Source organism: Cibotium barometz, chromosome 50, assembly GCF_041138505.1.
Source record: "Cibotium barometz isolate CiBa-2024 chromosome 50, ASM4113850v1, whole genome shotgun sequence".
In the NCBI taxonomy this organism is placed as follows: Eukaryota; Viridiplantae; Streptophyta; class Polypodiopsida; order Cyatheales; family Cibotiaceae; genus Cibotium; species Cibotium barometz.
The window spans coordinates 1,707,241-1,721,154 of NC_141095.1; the positions used below are offsets into that span (position 1 = coordinate 1,707,241).

At 41.2% G+C, this 13,914-nt stretch overlaps 1 protein-coding gene across 4 annotated transcripts in view; it reads right to left on the reverse strand.

Annotated features, from left to right (window-relative positions):
- Positions 1-7,917: 7,917 nt before the first annotated feature.
- LOC147609710 (polygalacturonate 4-alpha-galacturonosyltransferase-like) overlaps positions 7,918-13,914 on the reverse strand; it is a 35,570-nt gene continuing 29,573 nt past the window's right edge. For 3 of the 4 annotated variants that reach the window (XM_086786755.1, XM_086786754.1, XM_086786753.1), the window contains 3 exons: positions 9,635-9,992; positions 8,918-9,505; positions 8,312-8,750 (listed from right to left, as the gene is read on the reverse strand). In XM_086786755.1, the coding sequence (XP_086642881.1) occupies positions 8,475-8,750; positions 8,918-9,505; positions 9,635-9,992 (1,222 nt within the window). In that variant the 3' untranslated portion in view covers positions 8,312-8,474. Of the gene's footprint in view, positions 8,141-8,311; positions 8,751-8,917; positions 9,506-9,634; positions 9,993-13,914 lie in introns of those variants that run through there. The other variant, XR_015264136.1, reaches the window with a different exon arrangement.

Consider the following 13,914-nt stretch of genomic DNA (forward strand, 5'->3'; position numbering starts at 1 on the left):
TGGGGTCAATTTGGTGTGAAAAACCACTTAGGTTTTTCATGGCATTTTACTTCAAACAGATATGTATATATTTTTGTTGTAGTGCCTAGGAAGGCTAAAAGAGAGTGTTCAATTGATAAAATAACATGATAGTGTGACAACAAGATTCAGTTTGTGTCTAAAATTGTGAGGGTTTGTGATTTTGGCAGTGTATGACCAAGATAGAAAATGTAAAGGCCTTGTCAAAGAGAAATAAAACTGACATAGAGACTCATGGGATGGGTTCTGACTCATTAACCATTATTATTGTGATAATACACACATGCATAGATAGATAGAGATTCTTAATGAAATCATAGCGAGGAAGCTCTTTAAAACATGAGATTGAACATCAACCAACAAAGCAAGTGTTGTGAGTGCCCATACCCTAACATAATTGTTGATGAACGATCGAGTCTATATGGTGTGGACGAGTAAGGATGAGCACATGGGACAACAAGCAATGAGCGCATAGGAGAGCAAGCAATGAGGAGGCGCACGGCAACAAGAAGAGGAAAAATTGAAAGAAAAAAAAACGAGAAAGAAGGACAAAGACGTTTAAATGTGTACATAATTGACAAGTATGGGTGAGTGACTCATAAATATGGGTGGGTGACAATTTTTTTCATATATGAATAATTATTCATAGACATGAAAAACTTTGGTTCTTCGTGCTAAAAAAGTTCATTCTTTTTGTTATGTGAATTGATCTAGGCCTAGCCCACACCTTCTAGAAGGTTTTTGTCACCTCATATTACAATTTTGAAGCACCTTTTTGGGTGTAAAAAACTAGAGTTATTCATGGCATGTCCCAAGCTTCTATGGAAGAGTGTCCATAGTTCCAAAGAATTGTTGACATATCGAGCTCATCTAGTGAGGCGGTGGACACTGATGACCCGCCTGGGAGATAGGCCCCACATTGGCATGGTTGGTGAGATCATGGGTGATATGCGGCCAGTGGGATGACAGGCTATGTGACAGCCATTCTAGAGACTGGCATAGTTATAGCGCCAACTCATTTAGTTGGGTTCACACTATAGAGAACCCTAGTATGTATTTGGTTGGGTACCTTTTCATATAGTGTGTACTCTTATCTTTGTATATGGTGTGTTAAGTGTTGTGTGAAGAAGAAGAAGATTTTCAGCTCTCACCTTGTGGGTTCTCTTTTAGGGTTTTGTGTGTTCTCACCTTGTGTGTTCTCTTTTAGGGTTTTGTGAGTGTGTGTGTGTGTGCTTGCAAGAGCTCAAGCTCTCTTCTCCCCTGCATCTTTTCATGGTATCAGAGCCTGGTTCATGCTAAGGGCTGAGCTGCAAGCAAGAGAAGCACAGGAAGCGGTACGAGGGTAAGAGTTTCATCTACTCTTCCCTATTTGTGTTGGCAAACTATACCCTTGTCGGGAGCTCTACGGGAGGCACCGACAAACGATCTCTGATTGAGGAGCTTTCTTCGTGGGAGTAAAGCTATTGGGCAACAATATTGTCCTATCAACAAAAAAAAATTTGGGTCAAAAACGCGTTTCGGGTGCGTTAGGACCTCTGTTTTTCGAAAAGCACGCGATTTCGAGCATTGCGGGTAAGTCATCGATTCTATGTAGAACTCTGTTTTTAAGAACTGCAGCAAGACAGATTGGTTGTGCAGACATTGTGTGTGCTACAAGGAGGTTAAACAGTTGCCATTGGGTGTATGTATGCACATTGAGATCACTGGTTGTGACATTTGAGTGTAGTACAGTACCGCTGCAAAAAAATACAGCAGTTTGTGCAAGACAAGCCAGAGTGCTATTTTTGGTAAATTTGTGTGTCTGGCAAGATGTCAAATGATGGCATAAACTAGATTGTTGCTGAGAAGCTTGACAAGAACAACTTCCATGCTTGGAGGTTTAGGTTGACAAATTTCCTGATGGGAAAGGGTTACTGGGACTACAAAGAAGGTGAGCAGCATGAAGAGGCACCAGAGATACCGGAGATCAATCCGACTGCTGCAAATGTGAAAGAGTTCAAGGATTGGAACCAAGGAGCCAAAAAAGTTATGTATTGGCTCTCTATCAGTATACAGGAGACCATGATTGGGCACATACATGATGCCAAGTCTCCCAAGGAGGCATGGGACACCTTGGTAAAACTCTATGAAACGAATACCAAGGCACGAAAGATACAGTTGAATAATGAACTTCATATTGTGGAGAAAAAGAGTATGTCTGTGAATGACAATGCATTGAAGATCAAGGGTATTGTGGAATCCCTTGTATCTATTGGCATTTTAGTAGATGATGATGATAAGGTGGAATCCCTTGCATCTATTGACATTTCAGCAGATCATGATGATAAGGTGGAATCCCTTGCATCTATTGGCGTTTCAGTAGATAATGATGATAAGGTGGAAGTCTGTCTACGTGGTCTCGGGCCACAATACAAGGCATTCAAGATGTCTATTCATACTCGGGAAAACATTCCCAATTTCACAGATTTGGTGTCTATGTTGATTATAGAGAGAAGATCTTGGGTGAAGACCAAGAGTCTTTACAAAACAAAAATAGTTCAGAGTAACACTCCTTCTACACAAGTTCAGGACACAAGTTTAGGAAGAGGACGAGGTAGAGGAGGCCATGGACACGGCCAAGGAGGTGGCCGAACAGGTAATCAGAATTATAGCCAAAGCACTAGCAACAACAACAGTCCCAGAATTCACAACAACAACACGCAGGTGGAAGAGGCCAATTCAGAGGCAGGGGGAGTCAAAGAGGTCATGGAAATTGACAAAGGCAGTATAATGATACACGTGGATGCTTTTATTGTGGTAAGCCTAGACATGTGTAGGTAGATTGTTATAAGAAGCAGGCTGACATGCAAAATGGAAAATTGCAGCAAAATAACTATGCATCCTTCGAGCAAAAACAATGAGAATAATGAAAGGTTGTTTGTTATGCAGCATGTTGTTAATGCCATGTCTGAAAATGTTGAAGCAGCACATAAAGATGATGTATGGTACATTGATTCAGGTGCTTCGAACCACATGACAAGTCATGGGGAGTGGTTCAAGGAGATGAAAAACCTTGAAAGACTAGGTTTTGTAGAAACAAGGGATGGCACTGCTCATCCAATTGCCCATGTTGGAGATGTGCCATTGTCTATGCAGGATGGCAAAGTGAAGTACCTTGTAGATGTACTTCATGTTCCGAATATAACAAAGAATCTAGTTTCAGTTGGCCAGATGATTGAGCAGGGTTTGCAGGTTCAGTTTAATCGTGATGGTTGTTATGTTGAAGACTTTAAAGACAAGTGCAGGTTGGTTACAAAAGGCAACATAGTGGACAGAATATTTACATTGAATGTAAACATGCCTGAAGTGAGTGCTGCGATGTTTGCAAATGGTTCAGGAATTGTTGCAGACACAAACATTTGGCATAAAAGAATTAGACATGTGAATGTGCAGAGAATGAAGTCTATGCAGACTAAAGGAATTGTGACAGGAGTTGGCATGCTCTCAGAGGGGACTAAAAAACTAGAGTTATTTACGGCATGTCCCAAATTCATCTTCACAATACATGGGGGCGACGACGATGTTACTACTCTATATTTAATTCTCATTAATTTTAATATGCTTATTAATCCTTCTCATGTTGGGTAAGGCCCAATAATATTGGTTATCTTGCTATGGTCAAATTCTCAATTAATATTTTTTTTCCAATATGTATGCTTTAAGTTTTTTTCTTTTGGATCTCCTTTGTTACCACCTCTCGTTAAGAACCAAATTTTGAAGAAGATAATTGATTCTTTTGCATTACTTTTTTAGGAGGGGAAGATAGATCTTCACCATATTATTATGAAAAGATATTGGATATTAGTGTGTTTACTTTTCAATTGTTGTAATTACTGAAGGGTTCCACATCTTGATACCATTCCATGCAAGGTGCAGTTTTGGATTTCTAGGAAGCTATTTTGTCTTTGTAGTTGTTAAGTTATGTGTTAAGAATAAGCAAGATCTCGAATGTGAGACTCTTTGAGATAAAACAAGATCCATATTATGAGGTCCCTATGGAATGACACTTGTAAGATATCTCACCTACCTAGCATATAGATAGAGGATTATCCCACTTGGTAAGGTTTATCCCAATCTTTTGGAAGGGTTGGTTGTCTCATTGATGCCACTCTTAGACGTCTCGATTTACGAGCGGTCTCGCAAAATTGGGAATCCTACCTAAATAACTATCTTAAATGTCTACGGGTTAACTTTCAATTTTTATGTCTTTTATAAGGAAACACCCGACTAATTGGGTCCACCTCACCACCCGCTTACTAGTGACACAAACTGATAACCTATGAATTTTATCCTAAGTTACTAACCACAATGTTTGAACTTGTGCAAGGTACGACATGGTTCATTGATTATTCCTCATGAACAGGTTCCTTTACCCCCTAATGAATACATTCATTCCAACAAGGTGTGAAGACACATATAAAGAGGGATTCCTCATTAAAACATTGCAGAATATTACATCATCAATATCTTAGTGCACCGAGTTACAATACAATCTAGAGTCCCAACCGTCATGGTGGCAAAAAGTCACTTCTCCTAGCAAGGAGAGTGTCCCCTCGCTCACTTTCTACTAGAAAAGGACCTTTCTAGCTCGAGTTTGCAACTACTAGAAAGAACCCTCGCCCTACCTTATCTCTAGGTTAATTCAAAGGATTAGTTAAAACATATTACCATCATCATCAAAATCTTCCATTTTTGTTTCCATTCGATAGCCCATGTAACAAAAATAAGTTTACTCATATAAGAGAAATAAATATACTCATGCACCAAGACACAAACCCATGCGCGTAATCTAGGAGACCCGTGTGCAAAGGGAGGGACCCTAGGTGACAAGTGGGCACTCAGAGAATGAGCATAAGGTGGTCGGTGCAAATCGTTGGCCACCCTGATTTTTTATTTTATTTTATTTTTCCTCTTGAAAAATTCCAAGGTAATAAAACTATGAGGGGTGGGCTCCCACATTGGGAGTGTGAAAGAGCTTCTCTCTAACACTTGTGTGCTACTTTGCTACCTCTGAACAAGCCTAGTGTTTCCCGTGAGCTTTTTTCCCCTTGCATTATCCTATATAGCTTTATTCCTCAAAACCACAAAGTAACCATCAAATTGGGCTTGCCTAAAGTTGATGTGTGTTCGGTAACCACAAATTTTTAGGGTAACAGCATTTGCCTAGACTATTAATCATAACTTACACAAGGATTATGAGCATGAAAAACTTTCCAAGCTTGATTTCAAAAATTTAGGGCAACCACTTATAAGTATTTTACATCCTTCCCCCCTTAGAGAAATCAAGATGTCCTCATCTCAAGAATAGGTGAGAAAAATGTTGATACAATTTGTTTTCATCTTCCCAAGTAGCATCTTCTACTAGAAAGTCTTTCTATTGAACTAGGTGTTCTCTGATGACTCTGTTTTTGAGGATTCTCTCTCTAGAACTAAGTATCCTATCTGGTTGAATTTCTAAAGTCCCTTGAGAGGGCATTACAACTTGCTCATCATTCAAGATATGATCAAAGATAGCTCCATAAGCCTTCAAAGGGCTTACATGAAGTACATTATGGATTTTTAGGTGAGGGGGTAGTAATAGCTCATGAGTTTGGTCATTGATCCTCCTATTGATAACATAAGGTCCACAGTAACGAGGACTTCACTTCTTGTACTTCCCGAAGGATATAGAACTTCTCTTGGGATGTACCCTTAGAAAGAGCATATCTCCTTCCCGAAAGATTCGCTCACTTCTCTTAGCATCAATGTAGTGTTTTTGTCTATCCTGAGCAGCCTGAACCTCTTTCTGGATGGCTTTCATTTTATTCTCCATATCATCTAACATTTGTTTAGATGCTTCAACTCTGTTCATTAGATGAGGCTAGCTTAAAGGTGTTATATCTAACATTTGTTTAGACGCTTCAACTCTGTTCATTGGATGAGGCCAGCTTAAAGGTGTTATACAATCTTGACCATATAGAGCTTTGAATGGGGACACATCTATACTTTTGTGATAAGCTGAGTTGTAGGCAAATTCTACCAATGGTAGGTATTGTAACCATAGCTTTGGGTCACGACTGCAGTAAGCCCTGATGATGTCTTCAATGACTTGATTCGCTCTTTCTATTTGTCGATTAGGTTCTTTCTATTTGTCCATCAGGTTCTTTCTATTTGTCCATCAGATTCTAGGTGATAGGCTATACTAACGTTTAACTAAGTTCCAATTCCCTCAAAAAGAAGCATCGTTTAGCATCTCTGGTTAGACAAAAACTAGCCAACATGGATTGACTGGCCTCGTTGGTCCCTACAAGAGAGAAGTAACCATTCATGGATTCAATCCATGCCTCAACATCCTTAGCAATATCTTTCCCTTCACCAAAGAAGGAAGAGGGTTGCATCTGCTTGAGTAAGAGCTTCTTCTCTGCCTCATCATCTTGTTAAGGAGAAAAAAAGAAAATGTAACATATATATATATATATATATTAACATATATACATATATATATATATATATATATATATATATATATATATATATATATATATATAGTCAAAACTTCAAGAAGTGTAAAAGATAACATCTTATTTATTACATCTTGAAAACAAGATTGCATGCTTAAGTATTACACTTTCTTGGAGATTATTTATCTCTATAACAAATTTGGAAGGTTGTTGGTTAAGATCTAAAGAATAAATTCTAGTATGATCCGTGATTCTGGTTAATCCTCGATGGAATGTACCAGTACAATAAATTCTATACTTAAGGATAAATCTGGTGATTTGGTCGTAAATGTGTCGAGTTGTGAAGCATATCTTTCCATCTACTTCCAAGGTTTCATCCACCACAAGAGTTTCAAAAAATATAAAATATAAGTTTTTCTAAGATTTGGAGTATATATAGTTCAGCTTCTAGGTCTAGATTCAAAATTCTACTCACAAATTTACGTTCACGTTGGTAGATAGAAATTGTAAAAATTTCATCCAAGTCATTGACAACAATCAATAATAATTCAAGAAGTAGCTCGCCCAAGCTCTTCATTCATCAATCGGTTTGATAGCCAAATGATCGAAGGTCGCATTAAGCACCTCCTCAGTGCCGTTACCAACATGAAAATTTTAAGATCCCCTATTATCGCAAGATCCAGCTCTAATACCACTTGTAAGATATCTCACCTACCTATCATCGATAGAAAGAGGATTATCCCACTTGGTAAGGTTTATTCCAATCCAATCTTTTATGAGGACTCTCTAACCGATGCCACTCCTAGACGTCTCAATTTACCAACGGTCTAACAAAATTGAAAATCCTACCTAAATAAGTAACTTAAATGTCTAGAGATCAACTTTCAGCTTTGTGTTTTTTGTAAGGAAACACCCGACTAATGAAGTCCACCCGACCACCTGCTTCCCACCACCAACACAAATCGATAACCTGTAAGGTACTTCACGTAAACTAGAAAGCCATGGACAACTTTCAATCGCAACTGGCCAAATGTGAACACCAGCCTCTCGCATGTAAGTAGTTTTAACATTAAGCAATACAACAAGTCATTCCCCGAGTAATATAATTCATGTGACCTCTCTTCTTACTCTCTCCCATGTCTTGGATCAGTCCATGCTCCAGCTTGATTGTGCATGCTTGCATTGTTGGGTATGATTTGAGCCCCTCTTTGCATGTGTTTCTTCTATCCGCCTCTTGCTTGAGTGAGCTAGGTGTAGGAATCTGTTAGGGAAGCTCCACATCCCATTGGCTATGGAGCTCTCCCATGTGATACCAGGTGACGGATTGGAAGAGTGAAGCTAACGCACCCATATCATTCGGCAAAGTCCCCACGACAATTATCTCGGTAAGAAAAGAGTCTTAAGCAATCCCACTAAAATATTAACTCAAGAACAGTAAATATGAATTGCTTCAGCCCCTAGGCACAGCTCAATGTCATGCAAGTATCAAGCCTGTTTTGAACATGTGACTTGGACGATAACATTTTATACACAGCATCCTAATGTCCCATGTACCTCTTTTGGAGAGTAATCTTACCGGATCAACAGTCATAACCCATAGTTTTCCACCACTCATGTTTCAAGGCCCTTGGAAGTTGGCATGCCTAAACAGTACATCAATCAAACAAATGACATTAACCCTTCCAAGTTTGAAATCACCTTTAAACAGGTTTAAACTAGTCTTATAAGACCTAGAAGCCATGGAATGTCATGGACAAAGAATCTAACTAAAAACTAAACATGTTGTGAAAATGCATAGACTTTTCCTGCTATGCCCGAAAAAAACGTGTATATATACCAATGGAAAGTTCAGGTTATTTCCCAAACTCAACAAAAACCAAAATGCGACTTTTCTGCTATGCCGGAAAATGTGTTGGATAGCAAAGCCAGGCATCATCACTGCATTGCTGCTAAGCCCAAAAAGACTGTACGCCACCATTACTGATTGATATTGCATTGTTGCAAGAAGTAGTGATCATATTTTACATGCCGTGTCCAGTAGTTCTTATACTTGCCCATACCCAGCTCCAACCAAGGTTTCATGTTCCCATTATAATGTATCACAGCAGCACCTTCTATTTCACCCCGATCAACACTTGGGTTATAACCTAAGCCCAAGACATGCCAGGACTTATCCAGAGGGTGGGTCAAGTTGTAGAACGTTATGAGGCCCGGGGGTAACGTCCCCAGCTTCCACAGAACCCTGTCTTCATTCTGATTAAAGGAACAGAGGTGAATCAGTATTTGACTAAGATCAACGGTAATCTAGGACCAACAGAACATAAGGTTGTCTATGCCTTGTGCCATGGAGCACATACTTCATTACGAAATTTGATTGATTTTAGCTGGGTATAATAATGAGATCACAAGCTATTTCTTACCATTCCTTGCCACTTGTGGTAGATGCCGGTAATATCCCTTTTCTTCCATTGCTGCAGATCAAATATGTTCATGCCATAGGCCCAGCCACAAGCATGTGGATCGAAGTTCCTCTTGATGTGAGGATTTGAGAAATTGAGGTACTTGTCAAAACGGTGAAAACTGTGTCCACATGTCTCTACAGCACCATTCACTTTCCCACTGAGGTTCACAGACCACAGGGGAGTCAAATCCTTCTGCACTACAATGTCATCATCCAGAAAGAGGATTTTATCCAGCTTCGGATAGACCTCAGGAAGGTAGAATCGGAGATGATTCAACATGGAGAGATATTTTGGATTCCGGTACTTGAGATTGGAGGATCCAGCAGCTAATGTAGTCGGGTGATCTGCTTTGAAGTAATATTCCTTCATTGCAGCAGATTCGAGCTGCCTTAAAACAGGACAGTAGGACGAGTTCAACCATGTGAAGTCATCAATATTCTGCACATCAATAGTTGCATTGCCAGGTGGATTTGCCAGGAACCACATCCTCATAGCAGCATAGTTCAACTTATCAGTGACGAGATGAAAGACATGCTTCCTGGGCTCCTGCTTGAAAACAACAACAATCCCACACTATGGGAATCATGCATATACCAAAATTGCTCGATGTTACTTCACATCATCACGTTAAAGACTAATGCATATCCTGTAATGGCTTCAGTCTGGAATTCTCACCTTCGCATTACGGATTGTTGAGTTGACAACTACCGAGGCTGCTAGGACATTATCAGAGAACAATGCATAGTGAAAGAGGCTAGTGTCCTCAAGCTTGTGCTGACCAGGAAATTCTCTTTCATGCTCGGGCAGCCTGTAATATTCTATGGTAAGCCGCATGGACAAACAGTGTATGCCTTTGGGAAGTGTCTTTGCTGCAAGCTGACTCAAAAATGTGCTTTGTTTCTTGAGCACACGTGCCTGTTCTTCTGATAACTGCAGCATAGCCCTCAACTTTTTAGTTATTGTGGAGCAGTCATACAGCTGCTCTCTGGCCCTCGATAGTATCTGCCCCATTGACTTAACCTTTTCAGAGGCACTGCAACGTTACAAAACAACCATATTAAATGGTAGGGATACTGTAGTAAATAGCATCCACCTTTCGATTAACAAGGTAAGCCAGCGGGCTCTAGCCTGGGTGGTAAGGTACAAGGTTTCAACCATGGCATCAACACTAATTAATCTCACCTCCCAAAAAAAAATTACGTGGCTAATTACCATGTATCATGATTGAGATGAGAGAAGTACGAAACAGCACCAAAGAAGAAGAGTAACTAGCAAGAGGAGGAGCTCCAAGACAAAAAAAAGAGGCCTCGAGAGTGCTAGAGGACTGACAAGGGTGGAAACATAGTCACAATAAAATTTTCAAGGTTTGTTAGCCTTCCTTTGGAAGTGGAAGGCCTTAATGGCATTCCATATCCTTCTTTTATCCCAGGTAAAGATCATGCTAATCAGTCAACGATGTTGCTCTAACCCACTGGGAGCAGGGAGAGCCCATGGTTCACCCCACATAGGTGAGTAACGACCTTGGTGTTCATTGGCTGAGGTGCGTGGGATTTGAACTCGAGACACACACACCGCCCCCCTCCCCCCTCTCTCTCCGTTCAAATACTTACCAACTCACCTACAAACCGTAGATGTAGCATTGGTTAACTAAAATTCAATAATATCTAGTCATTCAGTAGAGACATTCTTCATTTTTGTCATTGACACTAACACTGTCAAGAGGCACGCGCCCCTACTTGCCACCTGAAAACCATAACCGCATGAGCCAAGCAAATCAAATTTTGACGTTATACAATGAAAATAAACACAGCTGTTAAATGCCAGTGCTCAGCGCAATAATGTCTGCAGATTTGATTCTAGCTCTTTCTTGCCTTCAGTCAACTGATCCTTTGCTAAAGAAATCCCGCGGAATATGTGATATAGAGCAAGGGGGGGCCTTGTAGGGCTGATCCACCCCTGCCCGACTGGTCCAAGGCTGCCTGACTGCCCATGCACCTGCCTAACACGTGCGCTGTTGCCCAGCCCTTACAGACCGGCCCTGTTTCTGCGTGCTGAGGTCCTTGCTAAAGGCATGTATATCCCATACCATGCATCCCTAGTCCTAACAATTGTCACTCATGCGACTAGGGGTCAAGACAAAGTGCAGAGGAACATACGGAAGTTGGAGCCTTGATGGTCGGTAAACCCTCGACCAACCCATTCTTTGAAGCTCGCTAAAGAAGTTGATAGCTCAAATGGTCAAACCGAGCATGTCAAACAACTGAAGAAAAACCGTGAGCGATCAAAATCCCATCAGAACCGATGATATAGCCCAAGTATTGAACCTCTTTAACGCCAAAGATAGACTTTTTGGCGTTTATGTAGAGCCCATTATCTCACAAAAGTTGCAAGACTTTCTCCACATCTTTCTCATGCTGTTATGCAATGGCTGAGAATACAAGTATGTCATCAAGAAAGATGAAGACACACTTACCAATGAGGACTACGAAAATCATGGACATCATTTTATTGAAGGTTACGAGTGCATTTGTAAGCCCAAAAGGCATGACTACGAACTCGTAGTGACCACGCTCTGTCCGGAAAGCTGTTTTTGGAATGTCAGCTTTGAAAACACGGACTTGATGGTAACCACTCTTGAGGTCGATCTTAGTGAAAAATTTTGCACCGTCTAAACGCTCCAAAATGTACTCAATCCTTGGCATAGGAAACTTATTCTTAATGGTGAGTTTATTCAATGCCCTCTAGTCTACACAAAGGCATACAGACTTATCCTTTTTTGGATAAATAGAATGGGTGCAACAAATGGTGAGGAAGAAGGCCGAACGAATCCGGCTCAGAGGAGCTCGAATAACTGTCTTTCTAACTCACCCTCTAAGGTCTTGGAAAGACAATAGGGAAACCTACTAGGAGGTTCTAATCCAGGGACCAAATCAATATGATGGTCCTCAGGACGAGATGGGGGGAGACTCGACAGAAGGTCGACTCTAAGCATAATATCCTGATGTCTGGACAGGAGGTCTGCTAACTGTGGGACGGAAGATGAGATAGTTGCCACCGATGGGGTAGAGGCTATCTGAGCACGAACATAAAGTAGTGCTCCTTCCACTCCCTTGCGGATAGCTCGTCGGGCCTGGAGGTGCGAAATCAATGGGATGCCAAGGATGCTTCTATCCCCACGAATCATGACGGGCTCAGGAAAACCTTTACACATAGTAAAAGTGTCCTGTCTCCAATCAGGAAAGGCTCATATTGGCGAAACCACTGGATTTCTAAGATCATGTCACACCCCAAAAGAGTCGAGACAATGAAATCTCATTGGAATGAGGCCTTCTGAACTTCAAAGGAAACTGATGTGCCTTCTTAGATATGTGGGTGCGGAGACCACGTGTGAACCCGTCCATATCCAAATGATATGGTACTAATGTGCAGCTCATCTTGTTAGCCAATTGGGGAGAGATGACACCCTCAGAACTACCCATGTTGAATAGGATTCAAACTGTCTCGGATGAGGCTTTTCTGTGCAGCATCATTCTCATCCTCTTGCTTAGCATCAAATACCACGGATGGCATAGGATGCATAGAAGGTAAAAGCTAAACCGCATTGGTTGTAGTAGGCGGGGCTAGAGGAGCTGGAGATACTGTGGCAACTGTGGCAGAAGGTGCTTTGGAGGCTTGCTCCGCTTGCCATTTGTGGCAATCCTTCTTACCATGCCTATGATATGACAAAAAAAACATATGTTTTCTAACTGGTATTTCTTTTGCTCCTCTGGAGGAAGATAACCTCTAGTAATGCCTGCTTTAGCCTTTTCATCAAAGGTTTTCTTAGGCTTAGATTCTTTATCTTTCTTACCTCTTGAACTGGAGCTATTGCTACCGTCCTTCTTAGCATCTTTAGAAGATGCATTACCTTTCCCTGGTTGCGCAGCAGATTGCTGCTGCTGGGGTTTGGTACTGGACAGTGATGACTGCTTGGGCTTTACTCCGTTCATCTTCATTTCTTCATTTTGAGCGAGAGTCAAAGCCTAGTCATATGTACTGGGTTCAAAGTTGCGAATTGTGAACCAGATGTTGGAATCTAATCCACGAATGAATTCCTCCATCTTGGCCTACGTAAATAGCCCTAACTGTTGTGCTAAAGTGATAATCTTTTCGAAAAACTAAAGCACTAGGGACCCGTTCTGTCTGAGTTCATAAAACTCATCTGCCAGACCGGTCATATACTAGGACGAGAGAAATCTGGTCTTTAGGTCATGAACAAACGTATCCCAGCTAAAAGCTGACACCTGTGGTCTGGTCTATATGAAGAACTAGACCAATGCTGCCACCAAGTGACTGTCTCATCAGAAAGAAGAGGGAGATGTAGTTGGGGACTGTTGGAGGCGGAGGAGGATGTGCTGCAGTTGCCTCCAAGAGTTAGAGGAGCTCCATGAGAAGCTAGTTCTGAGCTCTAAGTAGAGCTATGGTGTCTACTGTAGTCGGAAGAGCAAGGTCTCCTTCGGGAGAGACGTCTTCCGACTGATGAGTACTCTCCTCTGTGGACATAATGTTGAAGTCGGTGGTCGTACCGAAACGCAATCTGACCATCTAAGGATACCCTCACACTAGGATACAGTGTGTGTGGACAAGCTGAATCTGATATCAATGTAACATATAGCGGAAGTATTCGTAATTGAGGATTTTGTCACACAAATGCTCACACCGTCTTCTGTATCCCAAGTTTCGCGAGTTTAGCAATCCACTTTAAGACTTCAAACTTTAAGAGATTGAGAAAGAGATGGAATCTGTACACCGTATGGGGTCCCGAATTACCCGCTGAAGGGCCACCTATCCCGTTACCGGAATAGTATTTGCTTTATTACTTTGAAGAGACTGACGGTGGCTTGACGATAAGCCAAACGCAAGATCTCTGAAGACCAAGAGTTGAGCTAAACTGTACACGGCTGTAGAAGCACCAA